Genomic DNA, 22,540 nt, shown 5'->3' on the forward strand with positions numbered 1-22,540 from the left:
ATGATAGCTAACTAGCGAAAGAGGAAAGCCATGATAGCCAACTAGCGAAAGAGGAACGCTATGATAGCTAACTAGCTAAAGAGGAAAGGGGCCCACAGAGACTGCTTATGTATAGGGCTCAGAATGTTGTGCCACACCCCTGTCTGCCATAACTGGTTTATCAGTGGCACACACAAGCATTTAGTGATGACAGTGACAGTCCCCTTCCTGTTGATTGTTGTACTTTTGGTCATTTCGTATCCTGTTTAGGAGGAAGACATGCACCCAAGCCCCCCTGACATGTCAGTTCAAGATACTTGAGCTGTATCCAGAGAACCAGCCTGGCTCGGTGCCGTTGAGAGGACGACGAGGCGTTGGGGTGTGTAGATGAGAAAAAGGGGGTTTGCAGATAGTGTTTGCGTCCCTCGGATGCATCATGGAGTTTGGCTCTCATACTTTCATCCTCTTTTATTCCTCGGTGGCACTTGTCACCGACTTTGGCGTGCCTGCTAAAGGTAAGGGAGAAGCTGGGAGCACTCTGCGATTTTACTGCACTTGAGTGTACTAGTACTAGCGGTGGTAAAATATGTTCCTCCTTTTGATGTGCCTGTCACGGTGTTACCATTAAAGGATCATTTCAGCACCAGATTCTTCAAAGATGCGGGAAGGTACACATGTGTGCAGACCTTTTTTTTTTGTGTCACAAAAGAACACTCAGGAAGTTAGTTATGAGAGACTGAGTTTTGAAGGAGTCCTTTTGCTATACCCTTCTTCTCTGATTTTCATTTCTCCCTAATTTACTCAATTAATATCCATTGACTGGCTTTAAGAGCTCGCTCCCAGTGTTGGCCAGATCTGAATCAGCTATTCATGTAGGGGCAGGGTAAAAAAAAATTTAAAAAAAGAATAGTTGGCGTTCTTCCCGGGATGCTTACGCTAATGACGATGCTGGATTTTTTTTTTCTTCTTCTCTCGCTCTCTCCTTCTCCAGAGACGGACTGGGATGATGTCCTCGTGACAACGGTTGGCAGAAAAATCACATTGGACTGTGTAGACGAGACAGTGAAGGGTGCCGTGGCGATCAACTGGATGACGAAGTCAGTTGGTAAGGACGAATGGAAACTGGTACTCTTGACCAACGACAAGCGAGAGTTCTCAGGCAGTGCCTCAAAGGAGTCCATGAGATTGAAAGACACCAACTTCAGGACACCGGGGTCTATTCCCTCATCTTTCTTCCGACAGTGGAGGATCGTGGCCTCTACTCCTGTTTGATTAAGCAGCAAGAGAGGAAACTGAAGGAGAAGATCATACTGTTGCTGTGCTTACAGGTATACAAACACCAGCAGGGCTATGGCTTAGACTTCCACGCGACCCATCTCCCCCTCGGAGAGGGATTAGTCGTTTTATGTTTTCATTTCCTGTTTTCTGTCGAAGTAATGTGTTTGTATGCAAATCTTTGCAACGTCTTTTATTGAAGCTTATTTTCAGCTAGCCAGCAGGGAACTTAGGCAACAACTGACTGACTGCTTGATGAATAATGTCGTCTTAGACCTGCAAATGTGTGATTTTCTTTCCGCCTCCCATGCCTCATCCACAACATCCCGTATCCTGCTTCACCTGCAGTCACCGTGGCCCCCAGAGAGCCCGTTCCACAGGACAGCATCCTGCGGTTGGTCGCTGAGGTCACCCCTCCATTTGCCGCCAACAGGATCACCTGGAGGGCGCCTGGCGGCCTTCCCATGAGGTCAGAGAAAATTGAGAAAATGCAGATAGCCAAACTACCACGGGCTCGGATCTCAGACAGCGGGGCCTATGTCTGTCTGGTGCACCCCAGAGGCAACAGCAGCAAAGCCTTCTTTGCCTTCAACATCGATGTCACGATGGATGGTGAGCTGGACCGAAGGAGGGAGAAAGAGAGAAGGGTCTGGAAGTAGAATACCAATGCAGAAGTGTCATTACAGATATTTAAGCGTCCTGCGGCGGTAGTTCTTCAAAGTATTTATTTTTTACAGACCGTATTTCAGTGCTCACAAGCCTGCCGCTCTGCACTGAAACTCAGCCAAGCCCTCCCTTGAATATTATAGAAGCTTTTAGCTATGTATTATTCATTATTTGCTTCTTTTTTTTTCACTTTTTTTTTTTGTGCTTCCACTCTCTACAGCTGCCAAGGTGGCCTCGTTCACCAACATAACACATGGTGAGTGACTTTTTCTTCGCAGGCAGTCTGAAAGTCCTGTGTCAGCAGCTTGCTGAGAATGCAAGAGGAGCTGAAGGAGCAGCTCTCGTAGCATAAGAACCTAATCCCTATTGTTGTCAACCTATCTCAGCCTCCGTCGTTTCCTCGCTATTCTGTTTGCTCTCCCCGGTTTGATCTCCTTCATTCTTCATTCTTCCACCATTTCTTTTCTTCCAATATCCTTCCAGTACATCTCACACTACCACATGCCCATAATATCCGTTTGTGGTTTGTCCTTCACAGTTTTTTTTTCCCCCTGCTCTCCTTCTGGGTTTAACTCACTGGTATCTCTCTATCCCCCCCCCCCCATCCCCGCCATCTCCTTCCTCTGGCATTTTCGGCCTAACATGCAGGTCCTCAGACCTCCTTCGCCACTGTGGCTCAGACCCCATTCTGCCTAAACTGTCCTGCTGTCCAGGGGGACTACATCATGCTCTACTGGCAGTCTCAGGAAAGCACAAAGCCCAGCGCCATGAAGTTGGTGTACACTTATGACCGCTGGAGGGACACCAGCAAGCTGTCTAAACAGAACGTGCAACTGGAGCTCGCAGGCCCACCTTACAACCCCCGGGCCGGGAGCTTCTCCTTCCTCCTCACCCCTGGACTCAAAGATGGAGGTCTTTACACCTGCAAGGTTTACCTCAACGACAATGTCTTCAGCCAGAGAACCCTGCTCAATGTGCTGAGAGGTATGGATGAGAAGGGGGGGGGGCATCCATGTGCATCCATGTATGCACATGTGCCTGCATGCACACACACTCACACACACACACACACACACACACACACACGGTGTCATGGTCATGGATGCAAAGCACAACTGTTGTGATATTGTCGTGAAAACAACGTATTGTTCCGTCACAGACAAAAATGTTGTCTTCAGTTTGCAGCTGGTCGTAGGCATGGTATTGACTGCACATTTTCAACAGAGTAGCTAACGTTATGTATTATTTACGTTAAGCCCTTATTGGATGCTCAATAATGATACTGTAAACAGATGTTTTAGCCCCGGTTTATCATCCGAATCCGAAGATGCTGAAATGCAAGCTGACACATCAGAAACAATTGAAAACGTTTATTAAACGACTGATTTGTCTGAGCACATTGAAAATAGTAGTAGTACTAGTAGTAGAACAGTGATAGAGCATGCTGTAACGTGCATCCCTGTCTGTGGCATTTCTGTAAAATCCTACCATGAATGAAACCGCATGAGCAACATGAAGAGATAGACTATGAAGGACAGGCTAGGAGAGAATAGCGGTGGGAGTGCAGAAAAATACACATTGCCAATTTTCTCACCAGTGAGAACTGTCCATCATCCATCCATCATCCAAACCACTTATCCTGCTCTCAGGGTCACGGGGATGCTGCAGCCTATCACAGCAGTCATTGGGTGGCAGGCGGGGAGACACCCTGGACAGGCCGCCAGTCCATCACAGGGCCCACAAACACGCACGCACACACACACACACATACACACACACACACACACACACACTCACACACATTCACGCCTAGGGACAATTTAGTATGGCCGATTCACCTGACCTACATGTTTTGAACTGTGGGAGGAAACCGGAGCCCCCGGAGGAAACCCACGCAGACACGGGGAGAACATGCAAACTCAACACAGAGGACGACCCGGGACAACCCCAAAGGTTGGACTACCCCGGGGCTCGAACCCAGGACCTTCTTACTGTGAGGCGACCGCGCTTACCACTGCGCCACCGTGCAATTAGAATTCTATTGAGGATTAAAAAAACAGCGCAAAATCTTTGATGTCTTACAACCAGCAGCGTCCTAGTGGGGGGGGGGCTACCAGGGCCCAGAAAGGGGGGGGGGGGTCCTCGGGAAGCCTGGAATTGTCTTGGTTTGCAAATTTTTATTTCTAACTAATTAGTGTCATAACATCAGTTAAAATTGGCTCAGTACATCAGTTGAGGGACTTAAGGAAAATAGTGGAGGCTCTCTGAGGGCCCCTCTCACCCCTCTCTGAGGCCCCTCTCACCCCTTACAAAAGGTGCAAAATGGTTTAGTCTGCCCCTCACGAGCATCTCTCAATGCAGCTCATCTAGTCCTGTCACGAATGACTGCTGATACAAGCACAGAGTCATGTCTTTCCCAAAGAAAGCAAATCTGGGTTCCAGAAAAGAAAAGAAAGGAAAGGAAGAGATGGCAAAATGAGAGAAAACAACTATTGAGTAATTTCTTCCAAAGAAAAAAGAGAGCTAGGAGCTTTTCAAAGAAAGGTGGCTAGCTAACTCCTAATACCACAGCTAGGTAGCAGCTAGCTAGCTAACTCTTCACTCCTACTACCTGAACACGGTAGGAGTTAGCTAGCTAGCTAGTACTGTAACACACACACAGTATCATACATTTATCAGCATCATAGCTACAAGCAAGTTCAGCAAGTTAAAACTAGTTAAAAACCACCTCAGATCAACAATTTCCCAGGAGAGGCTGAACAGCCTGGCACTACTCTCAATTGAAAGCCGGTTAGCAAAACAATTGGATGTTAGAGCTCTAATCAATGACTTTACAAACAAGAAGTCCTGTCAGTGGGCATTTACTGGGGAATTTTGATGTGATACTATACATTTTTTTTCAATCACTGCCAGATAGCTAAGTTAGGTTAAGTCAGGTTAAAATAGGTGAATGTACTGTGATTGTAAATAATATACAGTATGCTAGAACTCAAAAAAGTGATACGTGAGAGACAAAAGAGGAAATGGGCCCACAGAGACTGCTTATGTATAGGGCCCAGAATTTTGTGCTCACCCCTGCTTACAACAGCATATAATTTTAGATGTACTCGATCACAAGCATGTTTGGAGAAGCCCCCCCTCCCCCCCAACACTAATCTAATGGACCAGCATAAGTGTCAGTTAGTTTGTGATTAAGTGCATTAGAAGCAGGTTTGCGAGTTGCCTCGCATCTAAAAACAATGTAAGGAAGGAATTTTAAGGGTGCAATTTGGCTCATTTGTCTCAAGGTTTTGTATAGTTAGGGAAATATTTGCAAAAGTCATCAATTTCTGTACACTGGGAATTAATTACAGAAGTTATGGCTTTTATTTTCTACTTTGTGCAACCTGTGAAATATATACAGTAGTGGAAAATAAGCACAACAACAGCACAGAGTAGCACGATGGGTAGAAAGACCAAAAATGGACCCAGGCTTGAGTAACTTAAGTAGAGCACAGAAGAATCTGACCTACTGAAAAGCGGGTAGAGATAAAAATCCTTTTCTAGCTCACGCCGGGCTCTGCTCTCCCCGGGGGAGGTGGGCCGGCGGAAGGAAAAACGCCCCTTGGGGACGGATAAATTATCACGATGCGCGATTCAATTCAGCACCTTTAGACACAAAAATAATCATTTGCACCATGCCGAGCTTTCAAGGGGACACACTGTAATTTAGAAGAACACCCATACTCTTTATGGGGGCGGACTGCAAAAGGTCCGAGTCATCCTGACCCCTGGACACGTACACGTAACCCACCCACACACACCATACACAACCCAGCACACACACATACACACACACAAAACCTCACAAACACGCACACACGCACACATGCACACACACCACACACACACATATTTAAAATTTTCTGGGTTGTCTCACCCCTTGGACACGTACCCACCCACACACACCATACACATCTCAGCAAACACACACACACACACACACACACACGCGCGTGCGTGCGTGCTGCCCTGTCTAGGCAGCCTTGAAAGGCTTTACTAATCACAGTCCCACTGGCATCCATCAAAGCTGCCCAGACATGACCGGCCGATCCGTCACTGTCACCCAACTTCAAATGTCTCCTCACACACATGCGCACATGCAAACGCACAAACTGTAACACATATAATTTTACCCCACCTCATTATGTGTCATTACGTGTGATTATACCTGCTGCCCTCCCGCCGAGGCTGTAGGAGGGCCATGCTGATCCCTCTAATCACGGCTGAAATGCTTGTATGTGTGCGTGCATGCACGTGTGTGCATGCGTGTGTGTGTGTGTGTGTGTGCGTGCTTGTAGGTCTGTGGGGCTTGATTACACCCAGATGGATTCTCATTTCGGCTTGATGAGACACCAAGCATCAGTCACAGTCAGCCAACGCATTAGCAGCAAATCACTTTAATGAATATATATTATTTTGACCCCTGTCTGAATTGTTCATTGTGCGTCCCTCTTTCTGCCCAACCCTTACCCTTCCTCTGCCCTTGGCCTGATTTGCTCTTCCAACACGCCACCTTTCCCAACATTTTCCCCTCCCCTCATGCCGTCCCTCTCTCCTTCCTCTCTCGTCTCCTTTGACCTCCCTATTAATCTCCCCTCCCGGTCCCTTCGCCTCTTCCATCGCTCTGTGGCCTTGCTCCTCCCTCGTCCTCCCACCGCCGCTGCCCTCTACTCCATCACAGTTAAAGCGAATCCCTCCCCCTCTGGGCTGGAGCTGCTGTGCCAGTACTCGCAGAATTCCCAGGTCCGCCGCGCTGGCTGGACCCACCAGGACCCGAGTCGCAGGCTGAACGCCTCCAGCTCCAGGCCCGGGTTACATTACCGTCGCTCTCCCCTTACCCATCAGCCCCGCCGCAGCCGGCAACTACACCTGCACGCTGCAGCTGAAGAACGGACAGACCGTCTCGGCTGTGCACACCGTTACACTGCCCCGTAAAGGTAGGAGGATGTGGCAAACACAAAGTACCCTCTAGGAATGTCTGTGTGTGTGTGTGTGAGAGTGAGAGTGAGAGTGAGAGTGAGAGAGAGAGAGAGAGAGAGAGAGAGAGAGAGAGAGAGAGAGGAGAGAGAGAGAGAGAGAGAGAGAGAGAGAGAGAGAGAGAGAGAGAGAGAGAGAGAGAGAGAGAGAGAGAGAGAGAGAGAGAGAGAGAGAGAGAGAGAGAGAGAGAGAGAGAGAGAGAGAGAGAGAGAGAGAGAGAGAGAGAGAGAGAGAGAGAGAGAGAGAGAGAGAGAGAGAGAGAGAGAGAGAGAGGTTTAAAAACACACATAACGGTCCGCGGTGGTGTAGCGGTCTAAGCATCGGCTTTGTGTCGATACAGTTGCCCACTGGGGACCGGGGGTTCGCGCCCCGGTCTCGTCAGATCCGACTATGGCCGGACTCGATGAAGCAGCAATCATTGGCAGCGCTGTCTTCGGGAGGGGGGCGGAGTCGGCTTGTGTTCGTCACGTGAATGCGTCTCTGGGTGGGTGGCGAAAAAGCAGTGGTTGGGCCCGGAGTCGCCTTGTCACGAAAGTGGCGAGGCGGTCTCCTTCGAGACTGCCGGCCGGAGAGACGCAGTCGGCGAACGCACGCAGTACGAGAGTGGGTGTGTCTGAATTAAAATAGGGATCGACTGGCCACTAAATTGGGAGAAATCAGAAATACATGTATTAAAAAAAACACACACACACATAACGACTTTGTTTTCGCGACGAATAAACGAAGGCCAGCGTTCTCTCCTCTCATCAAGGATGCAGCCCGGTCTCTTTCCTTCTGTCTCGTGTGTGTGCGCGTGCGCGTGCGCGCGTGTCTGTCTGGTCTTTTGTCAGGTCCCCGTTTCCCAGCCAAGTGGAAAGCACATGGCTGAATACAGATTCTACACGCATTAATCACTTGTTAATTCAGTTCATGGCAAGTGTGTTAAGTGGACTAGCCGCATGTAGTCTGTAGTCTTCCGGCCTCAAGACGACACACACACACACACCAGGCCTCGCTGCCACAGAGGGATTCCAGGCAAGCAAAAAAAAAAAAAAAAAAAAAAAACAGTTCTATTTTTGAAACCGCCTTTGTCCTCTCGGTTATTCTCTTATACGGATTTTTGAAACCGCCTTTGTCCTCTCGGTTATTCTCTTATACGGGAGATCCGGCAGACTTCCTGTCAAGTCGATGCAGGGTGTAATCGTGACCGCTTGTGATTCTCCGGGACACGGTGCTTTGTGAAGCACTATACGGTGCATCCGAGCCGCTGTCAGGTCGACCTACCTTCCAGGCCGCCTTTACCGGAGAGAGCCAGTATCGAACCCCCCCCTCCCCCCCCCAACCCCCTTGGTCTGCAGAAAGGAGAAGCTAGGCACCAGCTGCTATGAGACGTCCTACATGCCCGTATTGCCTTGCCGTTAAGAGGTTAGGGCCGTGTTTCTCAACCCAGTCCTCAAGGAACCCCTATCCTGCATACTTTCTTTGCAACCCTGAATAGGTACCTGTTTGTAGTTAATCAACCAATCAGCAATGAATTTTGTCAGACATTGCACACCTTGCATAATTAAGTGCTGCTAGATGATCGGTCGAGTAAGTACAAGCAGGACTACCTATGCAGGGTTACAATGAAAATCTGCAGGATAAGGGGGGTTCCTTGAGGCCTGGGTTGAGAAACACTGGGTTAGAGGGTATCGCCACTGTGCGGCGAATAGTGTTGTGCTTTGAGGATAATCTCCGGGAGTCGCATGGGCCGGCGTCCTGGCTCACCAATCATATCTTTAAATAAAAGATCCGCTCCTCGTTCCCCCTTCTTTGCTCCTGCTCCTATTGTTTAGACAATATGGGGTCAATATCTTTCCCATCGCGCTTGCCCGGGAAATAATATACGGATATTAGGAGAGGAGACCTTAGGATACAGCGAGCCGGCCACCCAGAGTAAATTATTCAGGCCCATTGTATTGGTGGCTGCGGGGGGGGAAGCACTGGAGGACGTGGCGGCTGAACGGATCTCTGTGCGGTGATGGGCTCACGCCCCACGCCCCCGATACATCACGCTGTACTGGGGAGCCCAGAGCTCATCGTGATGCACGCCGATGGAGCTGGAGGGAAAATAATGAAGATGGAGGCGGAGGGAGAAAGACAGAGGAGTCGGGGGGGAGGGGGAGGGGAGGGAGGGGGGACTCACTGAAGTTCAAATTTAGCTTTACAAATCGTCTGCGTGTGCGCTTATGTGAATTAAGGGGCAGTGTGTGGCCGAGCTATTGCTCGGGATCAGTATGGGAACCGACTTTATTGGCCAAGTGTGCGTATGCGAACGAGGAATTTGATTCGACTTACAGCAGCTTCCAGTACTTGCACATATCACTCACACACAAAAACAACACCGACCCAAAGAAAAAGACAAGAAATAAACGGAATAATAAATAGAATACTCGAGGAAGTATGTATGCACAACAGGTACGTCACTACTATACAGTTGTGTTATGGCTGAATAATGAATAACTTATTGTGCTGGTATGTTATTATATTGCTTATATATTATATACTAAACATATATACTGTATATTTATCTATTCTATATTGTGTTATGGGTGGCATGGTGGCGCAGTGGTTAGCGCGGTCGCCTCACAGCGAGAAGGTCCTGGGTTCGAGCCCCGGGGTAGTCCAGCCTTGGGGGTCGTCCCGGGTCGTCCTCTGTGTGGAGTTTGCATGTTCTCCCCGTGTCTGTGTTGGTTTCCTCCGGGTGCTCCGGTTTCCTCCCACAGCCCAAAGACATGTAGGTCAGGTGAATCGGCCGTACTAAATTGTCCCTAAGTGTGTGTGTGTTTGTGGGCCCTGTGATGGCCTGGCGGCCTGTCCAGGGTGTCTCCCCACCCGCCGCCCAATGACTGCTGGGATAGGCTCCAGCATCCCCGTGACCCTGAGAGCAGGAGAAGCGGTTTGGATAATGGATGGATGGATATCATAGTGTAATGTACACAAATAAGAAGACACGTTAGCCACTTTGCTAACGGGTCGGACCCATTAGTCGACTGGTTTAACGTTGTCGCCCGCGGTGCAGGACACACAGGTTCGCGTCCCGGCTGTGGCGGTTCCCGGGCTGCCCCCTAATTCACTACATTGGTGTCCGAAGTGGGATGGTGAGACCAGAAGTGACCACTTCTGACACCAATGTAGCAAGCTTGGGGGGGGGGGGCAGTGCAGGAACCACCACCACAGCCGGGACGCGAACCCATATCTCCCGCACCACAGGCGAAAACGTTAACCAGTCGACTAATGGGTCCCGACCCCCCAGCCAAGGGCTAAGCGAGTCTACTTATCCGTGATCGTTAAATTATCCGTTACAAAATTATCATATACTTATGTTATATTATAACAATGATACTTTGTAACCGGTATACGGCATTTCTCTTCTAGTCTGTACTGAAGTTTACGTGGAAGTATATCAGAATCGTTGTAGCAGCCATGTACAGGAAGTGCACAGGACATTCATTATCTTGGCGGCGTTGGTGCGAGGCCATACCGGCAATTTATGGAGTCACAAAGCACACGCTGACGCGAATTGGTAGACAAATAACAGGGCCTCGCATAGGCCGCAAAGGGACCTTGCAAGTCGGTCTACGGATGGCAGACAACCTATTCCACTTTACATTCAGGCGGTGCGGCACGCTCCGAGGGGAGTGCGGCGTGTGACCAAAAGTTCATTGATCCGTTGTACGGTGAGAAAATTACAGTTAAAAAAAAAAAGAAAAAAGAAGCGTCAAATAAATTATGACAGTGCACAATTACACGGCTGAGAGGGGTCATTTACGAGGTGCAAATCACGCAGTATATTACAGGCAATGGACTGGTGTAAATTGCGAAAAAGTCCACCGCCGTCAATACGTAGCTTTGTAATAAAAAGCAACATTATCAAGATTTAGAAATAGTACTATGGACGGTGATGGGGTGGGGGAGGGGAGGGGGGTCTGGAAACTGCAGAGTATTTCAGAGGTTGAGTCATAAAAGACAGAATTAACTTGGTGTTCTGGTGCGCCTCCAATTCTGCTGGAATTACAGTATCAAATGTAAAGTAGGAGCCAAATGCCGGGGCAGACTCTCGGGGTTGTTCTAGAGAGTCCAAGAGGACAAAACATCCATCCATTATCCGAACCGCTTATCCTGCTCCCAGGGTCGTGGGGATGCTGGAGCCTATCCGGCAGTCAGGCGGCAGGCGGGGAGTCACCCTGGACAGGCCGCCAGACCATCACACAGGGCCCACACACACACCCACATTCCATACCTAGGGGCAATTTTCTATGGCAGATTCACCTGGCCTACAAGTCTTAGGGCTGTGGAGGAAACGGAGCACCCGGGGGAAACCCACGCAGACACGGGGAGGACACGCAAACTCCACACAGAGGACGACCCGGGACGACCCCCAAGGTTGGACTACCCCGGGGCCTTAGAATTTTACCCACTGGTCTGACACGGTGGGAAAAAAAAAAAAAAAGCAAAACTCAGGCAGACACCATCACTTGCTTGCTTTAAAGGGCAATCATTCTGTTCTGTGGTGCACAAAACACCCCGAAACGTTCCGAGATGCTCTGCAATAGTTCGCCGTTCCAGGGCTGGCGAACATAATTTGCAAAATATTGGAGCACTTCTGCTGTCTGCTTCCAATCAGCCGCCCTCCTTTAGAGCCCCACTGATACAAATCACCCTCTTCGTCATCGGATGTGAAAGATGAGGGGAGAGGGGGACCACGCCAAGAGAGGAATGAAAGAGGGCGATAGAGGGAGGTGAAAAAAGACAGCGAGAGAGAGAGAGAGAGAGGAGCGGAGAGAGAACGAGCGAGGGGGATTAGGTGGAGAGAAAGTGAGGGTATTTTTTGCCTCGCTTCGCTGCACTCGATTACCATAATTCATACGTTCAAGTTGGCACGGGGAACAGTGCAGGTCAGTCAAGGGGTCAGCCCTCACCACACTATTCCATTAGCAGAGCCTACACACACACACACACGCAGGTAAACACACACACGTGCACGCACACCCCAATCAATTACGTCTCACACAGCTTATAATGATTGATTATTTTGAAGCCGGCCCGAAGGCGAGACCGCGGGGCTAAGGTGAAGTCCGAAGGCCAGGACTTTTACAGAAAAAGTGATAGAAAAGTTGGGCAGAAGACTAACTGGCTCTCGCCAGGTCCGCATCAATCAGAACTCGGGTTCCGAGGTAATTATGACGTGGGCCTAAATGATGATTAAACAATATCACCCAAGCGGTGAAAGGTACAAGCCGTGGCTTTTCCACAACGGTTCTACACGCGCCGTCTATTAGTTAACGGCAATAAGCGACAACAGATTACGATTCGTTTGTTTATTCAATCAATTATTGGGCTCCGCCAAACACGAATAGATGTGCGACTGGACCGGGGCTGGACTGCTGCCAAGCAACACAAACATTTTGCTGCAAACTTGCTTGCTAATTTTTTTTTTCATTTTGTATCATGTACATTTGTTTTTTACGTTGCAACAATGCAATGCCAGAGTTTCAGTGCAGGAGAGAGTCAAAACATAAAAAAGTCATAATCATAGTCTAAATATAATACAATGCAAAAAATAAAATGGAAGAATAGAATAAATAAACAAACAAGGTTAACACAAAAATAAACTTATGAGGTCGATGATCAGATGATGATAATAAGAGCCACTGTGTCAGGAGTCTTTCAGAAGAAAAACAATGTAACATTAAGCAGTTCATTTATCTGGTGTGTTTAATATTTTTTTCCAGATGAGAGATGTTTTCACTGCCTTTTGTTATAAGTTATTTTGGTAAGGGTCTTGAAAAAGAATATCGGGTCAGTGTAAAACAAGCGAATGTTGGACTTGGAGCTCATCACATCTCGCTTGCTACTTTGTGTAGGTCTACACGTTTCAGCAGGCCAGCTACATTGTATCATGTACAATCAAATCAAATCAAATCAAATCAATTCTATTGTATAGCCCAATATCACAAATTACAAATTTGCCTCAGTGGGCTTAACAGCAATACAACATCCTGTCCTTAGACCCTCTCATCAGATAAGGAACAACTCCCTAAAAAGACCCTTTAACAGGGAGAAAAAATAGGAAGAAACCTCAGGAGAGCAACAGAGGAGGGATCTCTCACCCAAGACGGACAGCGTGCAATGGATGTTGTGTTCACGCAATTTACATAATACAACATTGAAAGAGGATAACAGAATTATAATGGACATAGAATTTATGAAGAACATGATGCACAGGATGCCAAGCAGTGTCCACATGCCAAAGGAGCAGTCCAGGACCCAAGCCACGCGACCAGCATCATCATGTAATTAAAGAAAAACTTATGTGAGGAGTGGAAGGGCAGGCAGCATCCAAATGACGACCACCATCACCACGGAGACCTGGGAGGAGAACCGACTGCACATGCATGCAAGAGAGACTCACATGACACCATTCAAACAAAGAAAAAGAGAAAGGAGAAGACATCATACAGAGAGAGAGAAAAGACATGTTAGAGAAGAGAACAGTTTGCAATAGTCATTAGCCATAATCAATTAAGTCATCAATTCGTCATAATCTATACTCTGTAATCTATACTCGATAATCTCGTCGCAGAACAGTGGTTGGTAAATTCATTGAGACAGAAAACCAACCCGCCATGCAGTACAGATTGTGAAGCACTCAACTTAAAGGCAACTAATGTAAGCGAAGGCAAAAAGATGAGTTTTAAGTTTGGATTTAAAGACTCAACAGACTCTGGTTGTCTGATGGCAGCAGGCAGGTTATTCTACAAGAACGGAGCCCGGTAGGAAAAGGCCCTGCTGCCACTAGCTGACTTCTTTTTAACTTTGGGTACACACAGGAGCCCTGTACTTTGAGAAGGAAGTGCTCGAGATGGCATGTAAGGTTTAAGGAGATCAGACAGGTAACATGGGGCAAGCCCATTTAGGATTTTATAAGTCAGCAGAAGCACCTTGTATTCTGATCTAACATGGATAGGAAGCCAATGAAGGGAGGCAAGAATTGGTGTAATATGGTCAAATTTCCTAGTTTTAGTTAGGATTCTAGCAGCAGCAGCATTCTGAACCATCTGAAGACTTTTAGTACTAGCATGTGGCAGACCTGAGAACAGAACATTACAGTAATCAATTCTTGACGAAACAAATGCATGTATTAGAATCTCTGCGTCAGCCATGGAGAAAAAAGACCGAATTTTAGCTACGTTACGTAAGTGAAAAAAGCAGTCTTGGTGATTTCTTTAATGTGCTTATCAAAGAAAGGCTGGGATCAAACGTAACACAAGATTTTTGGCTGCCACACTTTGTGAAACCACAGAGTTGTCGATTGTTATCATTACTTGATCAAATTGGTGTCTGAGTCTAGCAGGGCCAATGACTAGCATCTCGGTTTTATCTGAATTTAAAAGCAAAAAGTTAAGTGACATCCAGTTTTTCACAGTAGCCAAGCAGGCCTCTAAGTTAGTGATTTGAGTATGATCATCAGCCCTTATAGGCACATACAGCTGAGTATCATCAGCATAGCAATGAAATTTATTCCATAACTGCGTATTAATTTGGCCAAGAGGTGTAAGTAAGAGAGAAAAGTAGAGGGCCCAAGTACTGAGCCCTGAGGCGCATGCGGAAGCTACATTGTATCATGTACAATGTAGCATGTGGAAGCTACATTTTTCATGTACAATGTAGCATGCGAAAACATGGACCTTCACTAGCTTGCTACTTTGTGTAGGTCTATGTGTTACCGCAGGCAATCATGTACATTTATCTGTATGTTTCCATTTATTGTGCACCCGTGAAATAAGAGTCTGTTGACAGGAGCTTTGGTGATGTGTGATTCAGATGTGTTAACAGCTTGATCTGACGGTACGTTGCTCCATCGTTTACTGCTCTCCATGGATGGCCTCCAGTAACTTTTTAGTGAGCTTTCAGACCTGCAAGACAATTTTTTCTTTGTTTCTATTTTTTTCTTTTAAGTCCGCGACTTATTACAAATCACAATTCATATCGTTGTATCTGTATGGTTATATAAAACATCTCACCTATGCCCGCTCATTGCCATGATCTCCCTCGCCTCAAGTCCTGCATCAGACAGTTCTTGTATGTCAGTGGCTCCAAGGCTGTGTTGGTGTAAGACGTGTGTGTCCCTGCTTCTTTGCACATCCTGGGTAACATCTGTGACAGCTGGTTTACTCCCTGGGGAACGGCAGTATACCAGAAGCTGTCTGTCGCAGCTGCAGATAGAAGGGCTTTTTTTTTTTTGTGGCAGGCCGAATTTTGCTCAGGAATTTTTCGAGAGATGCTACAGAGCGGGGGGGGGGGGGATTGCCTTGCTCCTCAAACATATTGCTCTTCCAATTTTCTGTCTCTCTCCAGTGGGTCTTAATGGTTTTTTGTTTCTTTGTTGAATTTCACGGTGAAATACTTTGTTCCATTCTCATCACGTTTTATGATGAATGGTTTGAGATTGTGAATTCTGGGTCCTGAATTAAATTCCATGAACGTCTAGCCGGGGGCTTGTTGATATAATGATTTAAACCAGCCCATAGCCCAAAGTAGCTGCCTATGCTGTACAGCTCCCATTTAGTTGTCCTGCTGGATCCATAAAACTGCCACAAGACTCTATTCAGCTCTGTCTTCTTAACGGACTAAATGGTAGTGTTTATATTTTTGAGACTTGGCCAAGTCTGAAAGCAGTTCAGAGCCTATGTTGTTTGCCTTACAGTTCATTTTTGCTCTTCTCTAATTTGTCTGGGTCGGCTGATGTCATATGAGCACACCTGGAGGTCTGCGCTTAAGTATCCAGGCTTCTTTCCCTCCCTCCTTCTTCCCCTGATGACCATTCATAATTTACACAAACGTTATTTGTGTTAACATGTTCATCTTTGCAGTGCAAAGTTTGTTACAATCTAATGTAGATAATAATCATTAATGTAATTAAAACTGGGGTAGGTAGTTTTTTACTTGAAGAGGGGGTGCACGCAGGGGGGTATTTTCTTTACTTTTTTTTTTCCTCCCCAATCGTACCTGGACAATTACCCCACTCTTCTGAGTCGTCCCAATCTCTGCTCCACCTCCTCTGCCGATCCGGGGAGGGCTGCAGACTACCACATGCCTCTTCCAATACATGTGGAGTTGCCAGCCGCTTCTTTTCACCTAACAGTGAGGAGTTTCACCAGGGGAACGTAGCGCATGGGAGGATCACGCTATTCCCCCCAGTTTCCCTGCCCCCTGAATAGGCACCCTAACTGACCAGAGAAGGTGCTAGTGCAGCGAGCAGGACACATACCCACATCCGGTGTCTGTAGGGATGCCCGACCAAGCCGAAGGTAACACGGGGATTCGAACCGCCGATCCCCGTGTTGTAGGCAACGGAATAGACCGCTACGTTACCCGGACGATTCAGAATATACCATCCACCCATCCATTATCCAAACCGCTTATCCTACTCTAAGGGCGACGGGGATGCTGGAGCCTATCCCAGCAGTCATTGGGTGGCAGACGGGGAGACACGGCCGTCACAGGGCCGACACACACACACACACACACACACACACACACACACACACACACATTCACACCTAGGGACAATTTAGTACGTCCGATTCACCTGACCTGCATGTCTTTGGACTGTCGGAGGAAACTGAAGCACCCAGAGGAAACGCCACATAGAGCACGACCTGGGACGACCCCCAAGGTTGGACTATCCCGAGGCTTGAACCCAGGACCTTCTTGCTGTGAGGTGACTGCGCTACTCACTGCGCCACCGTGCTGCCTCAGAATATATCCCTCCCCCACCATTCTGAGATTAAAGTCAGAGTTTCTGAGAAAAAAGTTTAGTGTTTATTGGGGTTATTCGTTAAAATGGATGACATGAATGCTCTTATCAAGTTATATTTTGGAATTGGATTTAGTAATAATGAAATCCTTTTCTAATGGGACGGCATGGCTCGGGAGGTAGAGTGGATCGTCTAGAAATCGGAGGGTTGCTGGTTCGATCCCCGGCTCCTCAATACAGCGTGTCGAAGTGTCCTTGAGCGAGACACTGAACCCCTAACTGCTCCAGACGAGCAGGCTGGCACCTTGCATGGCAGCCTCCACCATCAGTGTGTGAATGAGTGTGGGGATAGGTGAATGTGAAGCAGACACTGTAAAGCACTTTGAGTGGTCGGTAGACTAGAAAAGTGTTACATAAATGTGGTCCATTTGTTTGTTGGCACAAAATTAAATGAAGCCCACTTTATCTGACATTGTGTTCTAACAACGAATTGTATTCTTACAGTGAATTTGCCCTCTGCATTTAACCCATCTTATTGTACAGGAGCAGTGGGCAGCTGCAGCGCCTGGAGGGGGGCGTGGCCATGGGCGGACACTGGTTCCAGCGCCTGAATCACTAGCCACGCCCACTTTTGATATCGTTATTTGAATAATTAAGTATATTAAACACGTATACTAATTAAGCATAATAGTTACTATATTAGAGGACAGACGGTACATACCTGTAAACATACCAGCCACCAGCCTACATGACACCGCAGTAGCCAACAATAGGCTATCCTTTAACCCGAGTGTAAGCGACAAAAAAACAACAACAAACAAACCCACCCACGATAAACTAACTCAATGTCTAAAAATAGATTACTCCAATTTTTTCATAATTATGAGACGGACATTGCGTCTAGCGTGCAGTCGAGTAGCTCGTTTTGGACGTACCTTAGAAAACCGTTGCCTTTTCTAGGTGCTCCTGCGTGGCGGCACCTGTGCCATCGCAGTCGATTTCAATAAGGACAGCGGGCAACGTTAAGAAAAGGTTTACTGAGAACGATAAGCGTTCAACGCTCCACGTGTAGCCACCATCTTGTATTCTCTTCTTCTTACTGGCGTTAACGTAAAACACACATTTCATTACCCAGCAGTGCCTCCTAGCGGCGTTACAAGATACACCATTACGGGACACAACAGCGTCCAACGACGAAACTAAATCCACAAGGCCACGGTAGACGCCTGGGTTATCGGATGATTCGGTCTCGTCGTGTCCTCTAGAGGGCTAGTTCAAATGCTCCACAGAATGTTATGCTGTCTATAAGCACCGGTTTTTGTCCACCTCCTTCTTGTGATCCTTAATTACTAACTTGTCTTGTAACTGTAGTCGTTCAAATCGGTTTTTTGAAATAATCTCTACACAGCAGGTGCAACAACGCTGGTCGCCGTTTCAGCAGTAGTCTGAACATGCGGACCAGCTCAAGAAAACAGTAGAGGGCTGCAGAGTACGGCAGACTCATTTCTGCCCCAATGAGCCTCCATTGGGGCTTATTGCAGTTCCCATCTTTGACCACAAGGCGCTATAATAAATATGCCTGCGAAGGCGGGCGCCGAGTTCTCTCGCCCCAATATTGCGCAACGCACTAAATTGAGACCGAATCACTAAAATTACGATTTTAACTTTCAAAGATCGAAAGTTGCTGACTAGTTTGATTCAATTATTGCACAAAAACTAGTTAATATTTATTGCAATGTAAATTATGACGAATTAACGCGGAAAATGGTTTATGAGGAGGAACTATGTTTTTGGGTGGATGATTTTTATTTTTTTTTTTTAGTGGGGCGCTGCCCCACCTGCCCATATGAACGGGCCGCACCTGGTTATAACTGTTAAAGATGCATCAGCACTCACGGAATGCCTCTTGACCAATCACATTACTTGGTCGGAACTACCTGTTTTATAATTAGGGACAGCGAGCCGGTGATTGCGCAATAATGACGCTGTACATTATCCCACTTATTACACGGCAACTTACTGAGGAAATCAATAATTTGGCACAAAATATTGATTACAAAAGGATTTTATTGATTTAAAAATGATTTCATTGCTTCCACTAAAAAAAACGTCAACATGAGCTAATTACTTGGTCAAAGACGTCAGATGGGTTGGATTGCTCTGCGCGCAGGCAACAGCGCGCGGGCAAACAGCGGGGGGGTACTTGTTCCTTTGGCCGGTGCGTTAAACTCCAGTAGTCTCCATAGAAACCGGCTCCTCCCTCCGGCTCCTGCGTTGCCCTGTGGCGGAGTTTTGCAAGGGTGACGTCATGCACAGCTTTATGCAAACAAACCTGACAGGCCTGTCTGCACGCGCTGCTCTCTCCACCCGATCTGACGAGCACCACGCGGAGTTAATAGTTTATAGCCTGTGTGACGTGTGCAATGGAATCACTCCATCTCCTCGTGTTGCGCCTATGAGGTCAGACTCGACGGAGCGACATGTGCCCCGTCGTGTTGGCTCGTTTGCCCAGCGGCAGTTTGTTGCTATAGGGTCAGATGCCCAAGAAGTGCCCTTGCCCCCCGGCCTTGCCAGACAATGAGCAAGTACACCACATTCGGTGTCATTACATTTTGAAACATCCGCGGACAAGTCAGTGGGCCGCTGCTGCGCTTCTTTTATAGGAGGATATAACGGTGCGTGTGTTCATTGCTTATCTTCCACTCCCCCCAGATACGTCAAATACACAGCGTTCATCTCACTTGCTCATTGTCCAGGACCGTGTGCCTGTCAGGCCGATGTTTACTGATCTGTTGCACGTCGCGGCCCGTTCATCCCCCACCGACGGCGGCTGGATTTCCTCTCCCCGCTCGCTGTACTGACAGCACGGCGATGCTGCGCCTGATAGCAGCGTGATGTAAACGCGTGTAACGTTCAGCGCTCATCCGAGGAGGCTGCGCGTGCAGCGATAAGATCTCCCTCTGAACTTCGGGGTCCTCGCGTTTAAAACAAGCTCGACTCGCCCCGCAGAGCAGACTTGCCCCCTGCTGGACAGGAAATAACGCTCGCGCGTCCGCGCTCCGCCAATTAAATCCGGGCGGCGCTTCGCACGGCGCTCGCGCCGAGTTGCGTCCGTTCCCGGAAACGAGTCGCCTGCCCTTTTCCTCTTTCTCACTTTTGTCTCCCCTGCAGAGGGCGCCAGTGTCGCCGCCTCCTCCCCGCTCCCCTCCCTCTCCGCTTTACTGCTCCTGGTGCCCCTGGCTGCCGCCGCCGCCGCCGGTGTGTTTGCTATGGAGACGGGGACACATTTCTCAACGCAGTGAGTCTTCCGGCATTTTCTTTTTTTTCTTTTTCTTTTTTTTTTTGGTGGTCCTTCATGTTCTCGTCACATTCGGCCGCTGTCAGTTGCACTGAGTGAGCCGGGCCGTGACATGCTCCGAGCTAGGTGTAATGAATCTTGCACCACCTCCCCCCCCTCGCTGTGGAGTGAGTGAGAGAGAGAGAGAGAGAGAGAGAGAGAGAGAGAGAGAGAGGGAGATAAAGAGAGAGAGGGAGACAGAAAGAGAGGAGATAGAGAGAGAGAGGGAGAGAGAGAGAGAGAGAGCCTATGCATGTAAATGTGTGCTTATGCATGTAAATGTGTGCTTATGCATGTACATGTGTGTGCACTTGCACCTCTGTGTGATGGATGCATATAGTGTGCATGTATGAGTGTATGTGAGTATATGGGGGGTGGTGGGGGGGGGTCTACACTACACGAGTATCTAACTATCTGTCTAAACACAGGTATCGAGCAGTCCCTCTCTCACCACTCGGGCGAGGCAGAAAACATCTACGAAAACCCAGAGGACATCAGACAGGTGACGGATTTACGCGTTCCCAGCGTCTCAATATCCTCTGATGAATTCCCTCCCTCGCATCCGCCGCATATCTCCCCTCCTCCTGCACCCTGACTCCCTCACCCCCCTCACTCCTTCCCTCCCTCGTGTGTGTAGCATTTATTGTTTTTCACCCACACTTTTGCTCACATTCCCATTCAGTGCTTTTTTTTTCCAATCTCCTTTTTTTTTTTCCTTTTATGTATTCTGTCTGTTTTCTATCTCTCGTGTCTGTTTTTCTCCCCGTTCCCGCTGTCCCCACCTCTCCGTCACTGCTTGTTTATGAAACCTGTTTTCTCTGTTCTCCTTCCTTCCCAGCAGACCTCTCCCCAGGGTTCAGTCTACATGGTGAGTTATTGTGTTGTCCCCTTTGCAGACACAGCAGCGTAGTGTGTGTGTATATATATATATATGCGTATATATGTATATGTATATATACGTGTATATACGTATATATATGCTGACACACATGCATATATATAAATACATACATATATACTGACACACATGCATATATATATATATATATACGTATTCTTTATACTGACACACACGCACGTACGTGTGTGTGTGCACGTGCACCTTATGTGATACACAACCCCATTAACACACACAGACTGTATTTCTCTCTCTCTCCCCCTCCCTCTCTGTACTCTCTCTTTCTCTCTCCCTCTCTGTACCTCTCTCTCACTCTCTCTGTACTCTCTCTCTCTCTCTCTCTCTCTCTCTCTCTGTACCTCTCTCTCTCTCCTTCTCTGTACTCTCTCTCTCTCTGTACTCTCTCTCTCTCTCTCTCTCTCTCTCTCTCTCTCTCTCTCTCTCTGTACTCTCTCTCTCTGTCTGTACCTCTCTCTCTCTCTCTCTCTCTCTCTCTGTACCTCTCTCTCTCTCTCTCCCTCTCCCTCTCTGTACTCTCTCTCTCTCTCTCTCTCTCTCTCTCTCTCTCTCTCTCTCTCTCTCTCTCTGTACCTCTCTCTCTCTCTCTCCCTCTCTGTACTCTCTCTCTCTGTCTCTCCCTGACTCATGTTCTCTTTCTTTATCTCCCTCTCTCTCTCTTTATCGCCCTCTCTCTCTATCTCCCTCTCCCTCTCTCTCTCTATCACACTCTCTTTCTGTCTCCCTCTCTCTCTTTATCTCCCTCTCTCTCTCTCTCTCCCTCTCTCTCTCTCTGTCCGTAAGCTGTCAGCAGATGTCTTCTCTCTCACACTCCTGGTCTTCCCCACCAATCTGTCAGCCCTCACTCAGATAAACCCGTCGCTTCCTAGCTGTCAGCCTTACATTAGTGGTATTAACAAATCAACCACATTGCACACTGGAGAGATATAAATCTGGCCTCACCACCGTGGCTCTCTCTCTCTCTCTCTGTCTCTCTCCTTTATCCTCCTCTCCACCCCCTCTCCCGCTCCTTTTCTCCCTCCTTTTCTTCTCTCTCCTTCGCTAGGATTTGAAGCCAAGAGGAGAGGAGGATGTTTATAAGGAATTGGATCGGTAAGAAAACAGCCTCGGGTCACTTTGTGCGTGTGTGTGTGTGTGTGTGTGTGAGCATTTGTGAATGTATGTAGGAGTGTGTGTGCATGTATGCTCGTGTGTGTGTGTGTGTGTGTGTGTATGTGTGCTTGTGTGTGCGTGGGTCTGTATACATGCGCTGTCAGTCATCTGCCCTTCACAGTGTTCTCACACCCACCAATCATACCGGCCCGAACATCACTCTGACACTGTGGCATCATAGCACGCCGGGCGCTGACAGCGCTGCGCCCGTGTGCTGCTGCTGCTGCTGCGTGGGTCGTGCGTGTTTGTGTTTAAGGTGGAATAACAGAGACTGGGGGACAGGAGGTTTTGCCGTGAGTTCCGTCTTTGTGCTCTGTTTTCAGATACGAGCGGTGTCAGGACTGATCACCTGCCCACATCTCATCTGCATCCGACTGTCAGAGCCGCTCGGCTCCCAGCTGCTGCTGCTGCTGCT

General features: G+C 48.0%; 1 protein-coding gene across 1 annotated transcript; it reads left to right on the plus strand.

The window, feature by feature from the left end:
* Positions 1 to 415: 415 nt before the first annotated feature.
* On the plus strand, positions 416 to 22,470 carry g6fl (g6f-like). The gene is given in 14 exon segments (XM_056286128.1): positions 416 to 494; positions 971 to 1,180; positions 1,183 to 1,311; positions 1,606 to 1,866; positions 2,141 to 2,176; positions 2,569 to 2,904; positions 6,644 to 6,777; positions 6,779 to 6,899; positions 19,892 to 19,983; positions 19,985 to 20,018; positions 20,486 to 20,559; positions 20,899 to 20,925; positions 22,019 to 22,065; positions 22,449 to 22,470. Coding segments are annotated over 14 exon segments (1,602 nt in total).
* Positions 22,471 to 22,540: the final 70 nt, after the last annotated feature.

Source organism: Lampris incognitus, chromosome 9, assembly GCF_029633865.1.
Source record: "Lampris incognitus isolate fLamInc1 chromosome 9, fLamInc1.hap2, whole genome shotgun sequence".
In the NCBI taxonomy this organism is placed as follows: domain Eukaryota; kingdom Metazoa; phylum Chordata; class Actinopteri; order Lampriformes; family Lampridae; genus Lampris; species Lampris incognitus.